At 44.5% G+C, this 15,832-nt stretch overlaps 1 protein-coding gene across 9 annotated transcripts in view; it reads right to left on the reverse strand.

Annotated features, from left to right (window-relative positions):
- VPS13D (vacuolar protein sorting 13 homolog D) overlaps positions 1-15,832 on the reverse strand; it is a 254,700-nt gene that overhangs the window by 156,359 nt on the left and 82,509 nt on the right. For 6 of the 9 annotated variants that reach the window (XM_047723617.1, XM_047723616.1, XM_047723615.1 and 3 more), the window contains 6 exons: positions 15,312-15,386; positions 12,024-12,230; positions 10,302-10,391; positions 7,335-7,475; positions 4,927-5,049; positions 2,458-2,532 (listed from right to left, as the gene is read on the reverse strand). In XM_047723617.1, the coding sequence (XP_047579573.1) occupies positions 2,458-2,532; positions 4,927-5,049; positions 7,335-7,475; positions 10,302-10,391; positions 12,024-12,230; positions 15,312-15,386 (711 nt within the window). The remainder of the gene's footprint in view (positions 1-2,457; positions 2,533-4,926; positions 5,050-7,334; positions 7,476-10,301; positions 10,392-12,023; positions 12,231-15,311; positions 15,387-15,832) is intronic. The other 3 variants (XM_047723620.1, XM_047723619.1, XM_047723618.1) reach the window with 1 other exon arrangement.

The raw sequence follows: 15,832 nt of genomic DNA on the forward strand, positions 1-15,832 counted from the left end.
TCAGCAGGGAGCCTGCTTCCCTCTCTCTCTGCCTGCCTCTCTGCCTACTTGTGTTCTCTCTCTGTCAAATAAATAAATAAAAATCTTAAAAAAAATAATAATTTATTTTCTTCTCCTTTGCGTCTTCTGAAGTTTTCAGAAGCTAGTACTATAAATGCTACAAAAACAAGCAATTTAAGCTAAGGCAGGTTCTGTTTCGGTAAGGACAGTGGCTCAAGGGAGTCTAAGACACAGTAATCCGATAAAATAAACAAATAGTTTGCAGCGTGTCCCTCCAGTTCTATGGTTAGCCTTCACAAACACCCTACATACTTCTGATGATAATCTCCTAGAATATCTCCTAGATCATCACCTAGAAGACATGCATTTCCCATGCCAATGGCCTCACTGAGTTCGCAAGGTTGGCTTTAAAAAAAAAAAATGACATCAAGTACAAAATTAAGGAGTAGCTGTGAGGCTGGTGACAGGAGCAGAGGGGGAGTAAAAGATTTAAGAGCTGTCTGCGGGTAAGCAGCACTTACTGCGCCACCTTGAAAGGCACCTCCGTCTCCAGGCATGCACGAGAGATCTGCTTTATTACAGCAGATAAAGGACCCAGGAGGCAAAGCAGCCAGATGTGCTTTCATACCCCACTGTGAGCCAGACTGGAAGTTTCCATTTGCAAATTAGATTAAAAAAGAGCAGGTGGCAAATGGCTTTGATCACACCGTCATACAGAAGAAAAGTGCTAGGAGTCCGTACAGACAGTCCCAAGCATGTCGCTCTGGAACGAAGGAGTCAGGGCAGGCACACTGCTCAGGTCCCCAAGCATCCTGTGTCGATTACACACAACAGCACAGACTTCAGCAGCCGGCCTCGCTGAGAATAAACAAGGAATGCCCACAAAGCCCAACCTGACACCAGGGGACAGACCCAACATCTCCCGCACTAGGGTCCAAATCAACCGCGTCCTTGTCTTTGGCACAGCACCAGCGAACAATGTTCTCAAGCCCATCCAAGGGAGCGGCAGTCCCTGGGGGCCCCAGAAAGTCTGCTGCTAGTGACCAGACCTCGTTCTGTCATAGGCCGAGAGGACCTAAGGCTCCTCACTTCCAACCTGGGCTTCATCTGGCTGAGGAAATTTCTTGCCTGCTGGACTTGTCTCACAGAGCAATGTGACCCTTATAAACAGGGTAGGTTTTCACACCATAGAAGCGTCCAGTCTATCAGAAAGGACATGGTTTGTAAATCATAAGAAATAGATTCAAGGGGCACCTGGGTGGCTCAGTGGGTTAAAGCCTCGGCCTTCGGCTCGGGTCATGATCCCAGGGTCCTGGGATCGAGTCCCGCATCTCTGCTCTCTGCTCTATCAGGGAGCCTGCTTCCCTCTCTGCCTGCCTCTCTGCCTACTTGTGATCTGTCTCTCTGTCAAATAAATAAAAAAAATCTTTAAAAAAAAAAAGAAATCAATTCAAGTCCCAGGCCCGCTACCAGCTCGTCATGTACATGAAGGCAAATGACTTCACCTCCCTCACCAGCTAAGGTGCCCAGGTTGCAAGATTAGCCTGAAAGATTAAATAAGAGATGTAGAAAAGCTGAGCATCTAAATTGGTTAATAAATGAAGATTCAATCACGGGCTTCCTTTGTGAACCACCCCCCCCACACACATACACATCCGTCTCGGCAAAACCTCTAGGGAAAACCCCTCCCTGTATGGCCCCCGTGCATGAACACCGCTGGTCTGAACTCCTGGTAGAGGACGCTCACACGGTCTTTTTTACAAAATATATCATGACCCTGGCAGGACCTGATGCTGGCCAAGCACAGACACAAATCATACCGATTAAATCATACTCCTTCCTACAACTAAAGGAAAGAACATCGTGGGATTCCCATTCCTGGAAGCTTTTGCTATTTCCAATCATATTTACTTATTAGTCAAATTCTTAAGGAAAGTTAAAGGGTCAGAGACAGAACTAAAGCATTTTATTTTCTATCTCTGAAGCACTTCAAGTTACAGTTAAAGAAATCAAGGTCTGTGCCTGAGCAACTATTTCCTGGGAAATTTTTCCTTGGCTCGGTTCCTGATCACAACAGTCTCCACTCCATGGCGCCCCTGCACTGCCCTCGGTGCCCACCGAGGATCCTATCAACAAAGACATGAAGCACTGCCTGATGGAGGGCAGCTTTGCTCCATTTCCTCGCTTTTCCAAATGAGACAGAAATCACCACAGACGCTGGGGATCTCTGCCCCAGATGCTGACGGGCTGATTCCACCTCCACCGAGGGTCAGGGCGGACAGAAGACGCGGCACATCACCCGCTCCTGACAGCAGGAGCCCTCTGGTCCTCAGCTGGAAGTGCTCCCTGTGCTCAAACCCAGGGTATCCCATCCGGCTCCCATTCACATGAAATTGATGGACAAGGCAGTTCTTCAAGTAGCAAAATAAAACAAGCCCTCGCTTGGCTATACTGTACCTCTAGCATAGATCTGGTGCTCTAGGTTAGTCAGACTGGCTGTACTCCTAGTTCTAAGGTAGACAAGGGGGAGGCCTGGTAGACAGGAGAGACAAAGTTAGAGGGTCAGGATATATACAGTGAATAAGAAGTCTCACTTCCAAAACATAAGCACAGAGAGAGTACATTACAAAAGTAGCAAGCATCATGCAATTCCGGGATCATTCCCTTCAGTGACTGCTGAGCCCTAAGAAAGTACTTGAACAAAGGGAGTGAGACATTTTTATGCTAGGCTTTTACTGTGGGGGATGTGGTACAGTAGCGTGCTCCTGTTTTTCTCCACAGGGGAAGGAAAACATCGTCCACATTCTCTTTAATGGAATGACAAGTCTTTTGAGGCTTTTACCCTTAAGGCGTGCACACTCTTAAATGGCAATGGAAAAGCTACCAAGACCGGTCGGCACAGACCGGGGCGGCAGTCGCTCCATTCCAATTTGGAAAGGCAGCACCAGGAGAGTGCTAATCCCCCAGGGGTCCCGAAATTTCAAGGGAAAGAGTCAATCTGCATTCCAAAACAGTCTCCATCAAGGCGTTACCTCATAGTATTACTGATATTATAAATTAAACATGGAAGTTTTTAGTACGTTTACAATTGGTATTTCCATCACGTGTCCTTTGAATAGCAAACTAACAAACTCCACAAGGGGCCACGCCATCCAGGTCGACCTGCAGAATCTCGGCCCTTCCTGGACAAAGTCAGCAATGATGTCAAAAATGAGGCCACTGTTTTCTTTCCCCTGCTAAAGGAACAGTGAGAAATCAGCAGCTCCCTTAAGCTGAATTTCATTTTAAGGATCTCTATTTCAAGGGCTCATTTTGAAGCTGACTTGAATGAAATGCACAAATTTGGGGGGGGGGGGGCGTGTGACTAAATGTTCATGTGACAGGAGGACCTGAAAGATGTGATCGGTTCAACAAGGTTCACATCCACTGACTTTGAAGACAAACACCCCACAATTAATTTAGTAGACCTGTTAAAAGAATATCATCCCATCTGCCACACGTGCTGCCGCCCAGAAACGTCCAATAGGAAAAGAGGTTTGGAAATTCAGGTATATTCACTTCTTGTCTAATTAAAAAGATTTATTTCTGCAAGCCTAAGTAACCATAAAAATCTGTCAGTAAGTAAAAATCCAGCTTTAATTTCGCACTGGCATTGAACACAGATAAGGCAGCTTAGTAGCTACAAGGAAAAAAGGGAAAATGTTTTTTTAAAAAGGTGGAGGGGTGGAGTCAAAAAAATCCTTCATCGGAATCCTGAAGATTAGGCCATCCTCGTGTTTACACTGAGTCTGGATTTAAGATCCCCTTGCAGGAATAATAATTTCCAAAACATACTCTCTAGGACACATTTTATATTACAAAGATCACGGAGAGTCTTCTGGGTAGACTGTTCCATTCTCTCAACACACAAATTGGGAAGGTTAGCGGAGGAGCCAGAATTGAGGCTGATGATATCTGAACAGCCCAGCTCCTAAGCAATGACCTTGTGACTCAAAAGTGACAACCTGGGAATACAGAGAGCAAACATAGCTGACACTTCCTTGTCCCTCCTTCCAGAAGTACATGGCAGATAGAGAGTCTACTTCTATACCCTGAGGAGAGACGAACCAGCTCAAATACTTCACAAACTAAGAAAATCCATCTTCCCGTGACATGTTTGCAGACCAGATGGAATATTTAAGCATTCATGAGCCATGTGAAGTCCAGCCAGGACTCCCCAAAGAAACCGCACTGAAAGAGTTGGGGCTGAGTCGCATTTGGAGGACAATGGCTTGTGGAACAACTGAGGACCACGCGGTTGGCCGCCACAATCTCCCAGCTCTAAGGAAATCAGAGCTCCATGGTGAGGCATTAAATAAGGAAAGAAAACATCGTTAACAGAGAACAAACGGACTGCTCATTCTTCAAAAGGCTGGGTATTCAATTCTTTTCTACTTTATGAACAATACGGAGCCCTCTTGTTTAACAATTTCTTCCATATGGGATCCTGCCTGCCCTCCCTTCAAGAATATATCCAAACTCTGTACCTCTAGATTTAGAAAACTGAAAAAATAGTTTTTAAAATCCAGTCAGAAAGTCCAAATCAACTGGAAAGTTTTGCCAAGTTAAACACACTGGCCAGTGGCTGATCTTGATGTGTTTCAGGCATACCAGCTCATATGCAATGTTGCCAGAATTTAGAAAATTGTACGTCACAGATCTTTTCTCTCCCACAAAGGTGGAATTACAGCCCATATTAAAAGTTCAGTATTTTGTGCCAGAAAAATGTCTCCTGCAAAGATTAAAACAGAACTACAGAAGATAGTCAGAATTTCCTATAGGTTTGTTCACAGAAAATGATGATTCTATTTGGATTTTTCGAAGGAACATGGCTGTGCTGGTCGACAGTGATTTATTTACTCACACATTTGTAGAGAAAAATCTTACTTTGTCCAAAGCATGGAGGATCCACTGAAGAGCCCATCCAGTCTTCTGATGTGGTTGAATCCATTTCCTTGTCCTGTTTACAGTAATCTGCCATCCACGATTCCTTGGTACTTACATATTGGTCTAGAAAGAATTCCCCAAAGATATTAAGTACGGAAATAGAAAAGGTTGAGGGTTCAAGTCAAATTAATTTCTGTTTAGCAAAATAAGCTTTTGTTGAATGCCTAACTGCGTACTAGGCATTATGCTGGGTTCTCAGAAAGTCTGTGCCCTGGAGAACTCATGCTCCACTGGAAGAAATCAATGTTAGCCAAACAACCATCACCGTAAAACCATAATGTGGAAAGAGCTAAAACAAAGACATAAATGAAATGCTACAGGAGCACGGGACAGGGGAAGATTTATTCTGCTTTGGCAGAAGTGGGACAGTACACACCAAGATCCACAGGAATCTTAAGAGATGTGGGGACCTTTGGACCTTAAGAGATGTGGGGACCCCTACTAATGGGGTTAGGAGTGCGGGGATATTCCAGGCCAAGGGAACAGCATACACAAAGATTTCAAAGACATCAAAGTACACAGTACTTTAGGAAACACTGGATACTTTGCTGTGACTCTGGCCCAACATATTGGGGACATAGCAAAGCAGCCTAGAAGAGAGAATTAGCTTGTGAAGAGTATGCTATGCCATGCTAAGAGACAGGGTTTCAAGACAGAAAAGCCAGTGAGGAGGCTTTTAAAAAAAAAAAAAAAAAAAAAAACCACCCATCTCAGGAGGCTGAAATCTAGCTAACAATATTCAGGAATCATTTTATAGTTTTGAGAGGAGAAATATAAGGGGAAGGGCAGGTTAACAAAATAATTATGATGTACCACCCCTGGATAAAGGCCTTTTCTACTAATTAAGGTATGATATTTTTTAGAACAAAAACTACTGGTTTTTGGTTTTCAGTTCCAATAGTTATCTATATGTAAGATTTTTCAATACTAAGAGGTCACAGTAATATTTCTGGGTTCCCGCACAGTATTAGGAATAAAGAATTGGAGGTTGAAAAGAAAAAAGAAAGAAAACAACAACAGCTTTACCAGAGACAAGAATGCCTTTTGGAAGACATTCTGGTGTCTCAAGCTCATGAGAAGTATCAACAAAATTCTCTCGTTCAAAGCAAGTTCTTTACTGTAGCTTTCTAAAACGCTACCCTCAACCTTATCTAAACTTCCAGATGAATACATGATATAGGAAAAAATACAGGATCAAAATAATACAGTACAGAAGGATCATGAGATCAATTATCCAGGCAAATTTAATGAACGAAATCTGATCATGTAAGACAGTGGTTTTAAAATTTGGAGATCGGGGCGCCTGGGTGGCTCAGTGGGTTAAAGCCTCTGCCTTCGGCTCAGGTTATGATCCCAGGATGCTGGGATCAAGCCCCGCATCGGGCTCTCTGCTCAGCAGGGAGCCTGCTTCCTCCTCTCTCTCTGCCTGCCTCTCTGTCTACTTGTGATCTCTATATGTCAAATAAATAAATAAAATCTTTAACAAATAAATAAATAAATAAAATTTGGGGATCAATAAACTTACGGTCTCATATCACTATACAATCTCTTCATCTTATTCTGACATGGAATAAGCCAGTGGATAGCCTACGAGCCTCGACCACATACACTGAAGAAGGTCCAGATGTGCGGTAGTATTATCACTCGGATAACTACAGTAGCACCAAAAATCAGGTCATGTAGATCACTAACTCAAACAGTGAGTGTGGGTTGTCATGGCAAAGGCAGGCAATACCTGATTGTACGTGACATTACTCTTCTCCAAGACGACGTAAGCATAAGCATCGAGTGGTTCCGACTCACCACATGGAATCAGGGAACATACATTTCATTGTTTTCAAAGAAATGGTCAGAACACGCATCGCTAGCTTGGTAACCCTTCAGCCCAGTGATTTTCAGAGTCAGGTCAACATGATAACTTGATGGGACACAGTATAGGCAACTTATCCTACTATAAAGACTAGGTCAAAACTGCACCTTCTAAGAATTATTCTGTGTGTGCATAGCCTGAAAGAAGTGAATCTAAACTCACTCCTATAGGACATTTAGGAAAAACCTGTGACCAAGCATCGTCAGGGGAGAGTTCATCCTGAACAGAGTGTTCTGTTTCCCAAACAGTCTAAGCTCTTGCCTGATCACTGAAAGCATTAATATGGGACCCCAGTTCTGGAGCAATGGGTTAAAAAGAACCAAGAGGCCATGTTCGAGTTTATCAGGAAAGCAGCCACGGTGAGTAAGTGATGTCCAGTGTGGGCCTAGGTATTTGCCAACCCAGGATTAACAGTCTTCTGGACAAGCGACTTATGTACAGAAAGGTACCGATCTTCTAGAAACAACTTTCTCCTTACCAATTAGCACAGAGGTGATGTTGATATCCAAACGGGGTTTGGCCTTGGCTTCCAGCTTCAATCGAGGAGGATGGAGGCGACTAGCTGCCTGTTGTTGCCAGGATACGGAGCATGGCCATGGCTCGATAAATGGCTCCCAGCCTAAAAGAACACAGGAAATAAGACATCTGTTCAGCAGATAGCGAGAGCTTACGGGGGAACGCTGTTCACAAACGCTCAGCAAAGACAAACTGTAGCTTAATAGCTTTCTATTTCCAATGTGCTTTCACAGTGAAAGCACCATCTTCAGCGATAGGTCACCCTACCGACGTCTGTGCTGTCTAGAGGATGTGAGTGGAAGGACACATACGGGCCCCACACGCTCTTCCAGAGTTGGGAGGGAGAAGGGTACAGAGCATATGCGTCCTCTTTCTTAAAGAGCAGGCACGACCTGCTTTTGATCCACTCAAGATGGAGAAAGGAGTCTCGGACTCAGGATGGAAAAGTACTGTCGGTGGCTGAAGTAACCCTTAAACTGGATTCTCCCGCTTCCATCAAGAATCCGTTGGTTGGATAAGTAAGTACAGCCTAACTGGATATTCATTAACTTAAGTTTTTCATATATCTAATCTTAAAATGTCATTTGTACAAAAGGTATGAAAATGTCTATGTACGGTTTAAAGAACAAAATTACCATAAGCCCCATGCAGCGACTCTTCAGCTTAAGAAATAGAAAACTAGACACTCCTTGGAAGGCTCCGAGTGCCACGGGCCCGTGTCAGCCCCCTTTCCACCAGCCCCTCCCACCCGACCCCAAGTAAACATCAGCTTGCGGCTTTCATCTCTTCCTTGCTCTCCCCTCATAGTTTCACCACACACGCATGTATTTCTTCAGAACATACTGGTGAGTTCGTCCTACTGGGGATCTTTACATAAATGGAATCCGGCCATACGTGTTCTTCTGCAAGTTTCTATTTTTGCCCAACAGCGTGCCTCTCTGCTTCATTCATGACCCTGCTACGTAGCTGCGGCACAGTTACTTTCCCCAGTGAACCGTAATCCATATACGGATACACCGCAATCTACGTATTCGTTCTACTGTTGTGAAACATTCCCTCGAGGCCACACTTTATAGCTATGAGGAGGAACCACCACCACGAGCAGTCCCGTGCTTGTCTCCGAGCACGCGCGGGCCAGACAGCCTCTGGGGTACAGACCTAAAAGAAGTGTAATGCTCATACTCAACCCTGCTACACGTCAGAGTGTTTTCCATAGTGGTTGCACCAACTTATAATTCTAATGGCAAGAAGTTAGAGTTCTGTGGCTCACAGCAGCGTCACACTTAATTTTTGTCAGGCTATTGGACAAGAAAAATGGTACCTCTTTGTGGTTTTAAAGACTCAACTTTTCAGGGCACCTGGGTGGCTCAGTTGGTTAAGCGTCTACCTATAGCTCAGCTTATGATCCGGGGGTCCTGGGATTGAGCCCTGCATCAGGCTACTGGTTTAGCTGGGAGCCTGCTTCTCCCTCTCCCTCTGCTGCTCCCCTGCTTGTACTCTCTCTCGCTCTCTCAAAGAAATAAATAAAATCTTAAAAAAAAAAAAAAAGACTCAACTTTTCAGGACAGTTTTTTTTTTTTTTTAAGATTTTATTTATTTACCTGTCAGAGAGACAGAAAGAGCGAGCAAGCACAAGCGGGGGAGCGGCAGGCAGAGGGAGAAGCAGGCTCCTCGCCGAGCAGGGAGCTGGACGGACGCGGGACTTGATCCCAGGACCCTGGGACCATGACCTGAGCTGAAGGCAGACACTTAACCAGCTGAGCCACCCAGACATCCCAAGACAACTCATTTTGAACAGTTTTCTAGCTATACTCCATCAGCCACAGATCAGGTGACTGACCAAGAGGAATCCAATCCGATATATAGCATCGAGTAGGTATATTTGTCTCCTCGCACTGTTCAGCACTTAGTGACCTGACTGTTCACATAACTATAAAAGTAAGCAAGATATGCTCTGGGAAAATACATGAATCTCATAAAAATGGCTTCCATATGCCCCTTGAGAGTCTCTCTCACCTAGTAAGACTCGGATCAATATCCTAAAGTTAAACTTGCTGAACAGCTGGAAAATCAGAGTGCTCTCTTAGAAATAAGAGTGCACTCTTAGAAAGTGAATCCAGAACGAGGAGAGAAAAATGCTAACTAACGTACAAAAGGAATTGTCGCACGTGCTCCAGAACCATCTGCAGCACCAGCACAATTAACGATGCTTCTGTCTCCAACGAAATCAGAGGGAGCGGTCACTCTGAGGCCGAAGCCCTGGGCTGTGCAGCTCTACTCTGCCCATACCTACTAAGCATTCCCTTATGGCAGAGAACTTCACACTCAAACTGCTCAGCCCTGGTTTCCCCCACTTCCTGAATGTCCATGTATATGGGCCCTTACCTTGGTCCTCCCAGAGGAAGGAAAGAAACCTGAAAACACTCTGCAGTGTTACCCAGGTTCCATGTCTCCAGAAGGATCGCCTGCTCTGATAAGTTGTGTTTTGCGTGAAGGAGTCAGGTGCGGCACATTATACATGACCCCGGACTCAGGATGTCTCTAGTGGAAAAGGTCCAGCAAGGAGGAAGGATGCTTGAAGTGTAAAATGCTTACCGGCAGAAATCTCCCTTGAAATCTAGCTTCCATCAGGGCCAGACAAATGATCCTTCACTCCTGAGCCATTCCTTGTTCTAGAATAAGCCAAACTCCAGCCTCAAATAGAATTAACTAGAAAAACTTCTTTGTATAGAACTCAGTTGCAATGTATCAGATATGTCAGAAAAAAGAAAAATCTCGATCTTTTGTGCCTAGTTAGTCGCCTGTGTTTCACCTTTCCCTGCTTGGCCCCACCCCCTTTCCCTCAGGCAAAATTGAGGTAGAAATAGGCTCAAGCACATACTGAAGTATGGGTTTTAAGCCCCACGATCACACAAGCGCAGGGACTGACCTGACAGGGCGCGGTTGTAATAATCTCCGGAGAGGGTGAAGTGGGCGTAGCCTTCGGGGCTAGCTCGTGCCTGCTGCAGGAAGGTCACACCTGCAAAGAAAGCACCCCTTACAGCAGCCGTGGGGCAAGAGCAACCAGAGCGAACTTTCTCAGACGAGGTTTCAGTGAAGAGATGGATGGACGTTAAACACAGCTGATACCAATGACCTCCTAGGAAAGCGCGCGGAATCTTGATATTTTGTTCATCATGGGCTTTCTGCATGAATTCTGATTTTTCGTTTTAAAGATTTTATTTATTTATCTGACAGAGATCATAAATGGGCAGAGAGGCAGACAGAGAATGGAAGGGAAGCAGGCTCCCCACTGAGCAGAGAGTCAAATGCGGGGCTCGATCCCAAGACCCTGAGATCACGACCTGAGCTGAAGGCAGAGGCTTAACCCAGTGAGCCACCGGGCACCCCTGATTTTTTTTTTTTTTTTAACACTGTGTTAAAATGTTATTTGTCAGGGAGCCTGGGTGGCTCAGTCCTTAAGCATCTGTCTTCGTCTCAGGTCATGCTCCCAGGGTCCTGGAATCGAGCACTGCATCGGGCTCCCTGCTCAGGGGAAACCTGCTTCCCCCTCTCCCACTCCCCCTGCTTGTAGTCTCTCTCTTACTGTCTCTCTATCAAATAAATAAAATCTTTTTTTTTAATGTTATTTGTCCTAATTCCTGAGTTTCTGGCACCCCTTGCAATGTTGTGCCTTAGGCAAAGGCCTCCTCTGCCTCCTTCCTGTCCCAGCCAGCCCCAGCACCCAGGTGTCTCTGTGTATCTCAAGTCTGTAGGAACGTAAAAAACCTACTTCGTCCTGAATACCTAAAAATCAAAAGGCAGACTGGTAAGAGCAGTTATGTCCTGACAAAGATTAGCTCAAAATTTTAAGATTACCGTAGAAAAATAAGAAGTAATTATTCCCTGCAGAAAAGATTCTCCATCAGAATCCCAGCTATCACTCTCAGTCTTGTGGCCCCTGTGGGGCCTTGGAGCACAGGGAAAAGGAAGCCTCTCCCGTGTACAAAAGGTCCAACTCAATCCCCAGGATGGAATTTTCCTTGAAGGAAAAAGACTCTGGCAAGGTCAAAGCAGCAGAAAATTGAAAGTAAACCCAGTGGTGAGGTTTTCGTGGACTCTCCACCAAAGCCCCATCTAACACTGCCTGTGATGACACGGTCGAGGAGGAGGTCCTCGTCCCCTCATCCCCTGCTGATACTGAAGGAGAGCTCTCAGCGCCCTATGGGGGACACTGTGAGGTGAACGTTCTAGTAAGACTCCGTGTGCTTTCTTTTCAAACATACACAGGGCAGAGCATTTTCTGAGCTTATCTTTTAAGTGCCTCCAATAACAGGGCTCACTGCAGGCTTTACATACATAAGAAGATAAACAAAATGGAGACTCAGGAATAATTTAGCTAGAGCTGTTAACAGAACAGAAATTTCATCAATGACAATGTCTAATATTCCCAAACCAGAGGCTGAAGGCCACATATGGCAAATAAATACACATCTCTTTAAAATACAAATACTGAAAAACAGATGTAAAACCATTATCTGAATTTCACCCATACTGTTAAGTGGGGAGCATGAATATCACACACACACACACACACACACGACGGGCCCCAAATAACTCGGCAATCACAGCAAATCTTCAAGATGAGGCTGAACGTCGGGAAAACACTCACGGGAAAAGGTGAGCTCAGCCAGAGGGACGTCACAGTCCATGCAGTCGTCGATGAAGCAGATGCACACGCTTTCGGCTTTCACCTCCACCCCGGAGATCAGCCGCGCCGCCACGGGCCCCTGGCTCTCACGGCCACTCGAAGCCAGAGAGAGAGACTTCAGAGGTTCGGCATTCTTAAATAGCCAACTTGCCGCCTTTTTCAGCTGGCCTTCAAGAAAATTTAAAGGCCATCAGTTCAGCCAGTTTGCACAGCCACTCAAGCAGCTCATTAAGGAAACGTTTTTAGGGGCCTAGCCAAGAGGATCCCGCTCCCCAGATGTACCTACTCTCATACTTAGAAAAGAAAAAAAAAAAACTAGCATAGGAATTCTATCTCTAGGCAAAGAGAACGCAGCTCCTTTGCACACCTTCCACTCAAGTTCACCACCCTTCATGATCTGGTTCAAAACGCCTCCAGGAGCCATCCCTCCTCTACTATGACATCTATCGGAGGAGAGGAGAGGAGAAGAAAAGACAGGATCCAAATTCTAGATGTCACTCTAGGGAAGTATGTAATCTTCACTGTGTAGTTTTGCCTGTACTGATGTGCTACTCTGTGACTGTTCTCAAATGACTTTGTCTTCTCCACCGATCAGGAATTCCTTGAGAACAAAGAGCAATGAGAAGGGCATGTGTGTAATACCACTGTTAAAATAACAGCCACTCGCATCCCCAACACTGCCAGACCGCTAAAGCTATAAAGGAAAGGAAATCAATGCAACCCCATATCTATAAATTACTAGAGGACAGTACACGGCACAGAGGTAAATGGTTAAGGGCACGTGCTCTAGAAGGTGGCCTGGCTTCTGATTCTAGCACCTAGAAGATGCTGGATCTTGGGCAAGTTACTTGGTGTCTGTGCCCAATAGCACATACTCACAGGGCTACCACAAGGAGGAAACAGACAAGTCCATGTAAAGTTCTCCTCTGAGCAGAGCGTGGTACGTATCAAAGGCTCTACTGATATTAGTTGCTGTTACCGTTTTTGTGATGTAAGGAATGACATCTTAGCTACTAAAGAAATAAAAATTAATAAAAATTGAAAATGCTCTTAGAAATTAAAAAGAGGGACGCCTGGGTGGCTCAGTTGGTTAAGCCGCTGCCTTCGGCTCAGGTCATGATCCCAGCATCCTGGGATCGAGTCCTGCATCGGGCTCCTTGCTTAGCGGGAGCCTGCTTCTCCGTCTGCCTGGGCTCACTCTGACAAATAAATAAATAAAATCTTTAAAAAAAAAAAAAAAAAAGAAAGAAAGAAAGAAATTAAAAAGAAATGTTATGTTAAGAACATGTTAGAAAATGTAAACACTTGGAGGTATTAAGTTAATTAAACTAACGAACAGTGACTCTAGGTGAAAACAAAGCTAAGGAATGCAAGATAACTAAATCTGCTTTCCTTTTTTTTTTCAGAAGGAAAAAAGTAATAGCTAAAGTGAAGAACTGTGCTGTAAAACGAGCATTTTCACACCGAACTGCTGGAGTTCGGCCTAGTACATTTTAGAAAAAGATTTGTCAAATGAAATAAAAAGTCTGAAAAACATAGTTACACCCTTGGATCCAGATTTATTCTACAAGGTCTCTCTATAAGGAAGTACTAAAAGATACAGAAGTTCATACCAAAAAAATATGTATTACAGAACTGTGTGCAATATTTAAAGAATGAAAAACAAAGAAGAGTTATATTAAAATGTATCATTAGGTGAGCCTGGTGGTGGGTTATCAAGGAGGGCACGTATGGCATGGAGCACTGTGGATGGTGCATAAACAATGAATCTTGGAACACTGAAAAAATAAAATTAAATTTAAAAATAAAAATAAAAATAAAATATATCAGAGTGCCTGGGTGGCTCAGTGGGTAAAGTCTCTGCCTTCGGCTCCGGTCATGATCCCAGGGTCCTGGGATCGAGCCCCACATCGGGCTCTCTGCTCAGTGGGGAGCCTGCTTCCTCCTCTCTCTCTGCCTGCCTCTCTGCCTACTTGTGATCTCTGTCTGTCAAATAAATAAAAATCTTTTAAAAAAATAAAATAAAATATATCATTAGGTCAATGTAAAAAAAAAAAATCAATGTTTATAAATAATTTTAATGACACAGGAAGATGATGATATTAAGTACACTGCAATAATACTGCAATTGTAATTCAATAAAACTGTATTGTAAAGAGGCTACACAATTAATTGTATTTGTACTACAATCTGCCAACATACATGATATTATACGTATATACATATATATACGTATGGCTATATATAATACGTAAAGAAGTGGGGGCGCCTGAAAAAAAAAAGAAGTAGGGGCGCCTGGATGGCTCAGTGGGTTAAAGCCCCTGCCTTCGGCTCAGGTCGTGATCTCAGGGTCCTGTGATTGAGCCCCACGTCGGGCTCTCTACTCGGCAGGGAGCCTGTTTCCCCCTTTCTCTCTGCCTGCTTCTCTGTCTACTTGTGATCTCAATCTGTCAAATAAATAAAATTTTTTAAAAATCTTAAAAAAAAAAAGGTAGAGAAACGTACATATAAGCACAGACAAGAAAAAAAGGCAGCTTTTGCTTTACCTTCCTGTTTTAAAGAAAAATGGCAACACAGAAGAAGGTGGGAAGGGACTCTGCTGCAGTAGAAAGAACACAGGCAGGCTTGGCTTTCCGTGTATCTTAGCCCCTCACTAACAGGTGACCTCAGACCAGTTTACCTATCTGAGCCAATTTCCTTATCTGAAGCAGGGACAGTGATGTCCACCTCAAAGGACTATGAAAATCCCACAAGAAAACCCAGGATAGGCACACAGGAGCTCAGCAGCCCCGACTCTCAGCATCAGCACCATTACCATGACCGCCAGCAGCGCTGGCTACCAGCATCAGAGTACCTGCTGTGTGCCAGGCACTTTCCCGTGGTGCTCTGGAGACAATGCCTGTTTATACCGAACCTCCAAGGGGAGTCCTCCTATCCTCTTTTTTCAGATAAGGAAGCACTGGTACAGAGAGGCTAAGTGACTTGTCCGAATCACCAATGGGTAATCAAAACAGCAGCATGGTACAGACCAGAAGCATCGGCTCCAGAGCCCAGGTTTTCATCCCCTATGAGATACCGCTGCTCCTCACTCAGCCCTGTCCAAGGTCATGTTCAGCGCACAGAAAACCATGGAGGGGAGTCAAAATACAGTCCGGCTCTCTCGGTTACCTTGTGGGTATGGGGGGGATGGGACAGGAAGCAAACATATTGTCAAAATGAACAACAGGTATGGACACCCTGGTGCAATACCTTGGCATACGAACAGGGCTTTGCGGCAATCATCCATGCTGAATCCCAGCTCCTGCAGTCTAGCCAGCTGTAACTCTAGGAAAAAAAGTATATGATTTTCATAAATAATTTTAGAGAAATGAGTCCACTCACTAATTAAAGAAAAAAAAAAAAGAAATTCAGAAGCTGGTGGCTAAAACATTGTTTCTCTAGGCAAAAATGGGCTCCAGGGGCACCCGGGTGGCTCAGTGGGTTAAGCCTCTGCCTTTAGCTCAGATCATGATCTCAGGGTCCTGGGATGGAGCCCCGCATCGGGCCCTCTGCTCAGCACAGAGTCTGCTTCCCCTTCTCTCTCTACCTGCCTCTCTGCCTACCTGTGATCTCTCTCTGTGTGTCAAATAAATAAAATCTTAAAAAAAAAAAATAGGCTCCAACCTAGAGACTTACCAAAGTGCACCCTGAAATTTTTAAGAGTCTTTTCCCTATATTGATTGTGTTCATAAAAGTTTAAAACTGAAATTTAGTATTATCAACATGACAAT

The sequence above is a fragment of the Lutra lutra genome, chromosome 4, assembly GCF_902655055.1.
Source record: "Lutra lutra chromosome 4, mLutLut1.2, whole genome shotgun sequence".
NCBI classification, from domain to species: Eukaryota; Metazoa; Chordata; class Mammalia; order Carnivora; family Mustelidae; genus Lutra; species Lutra lutra.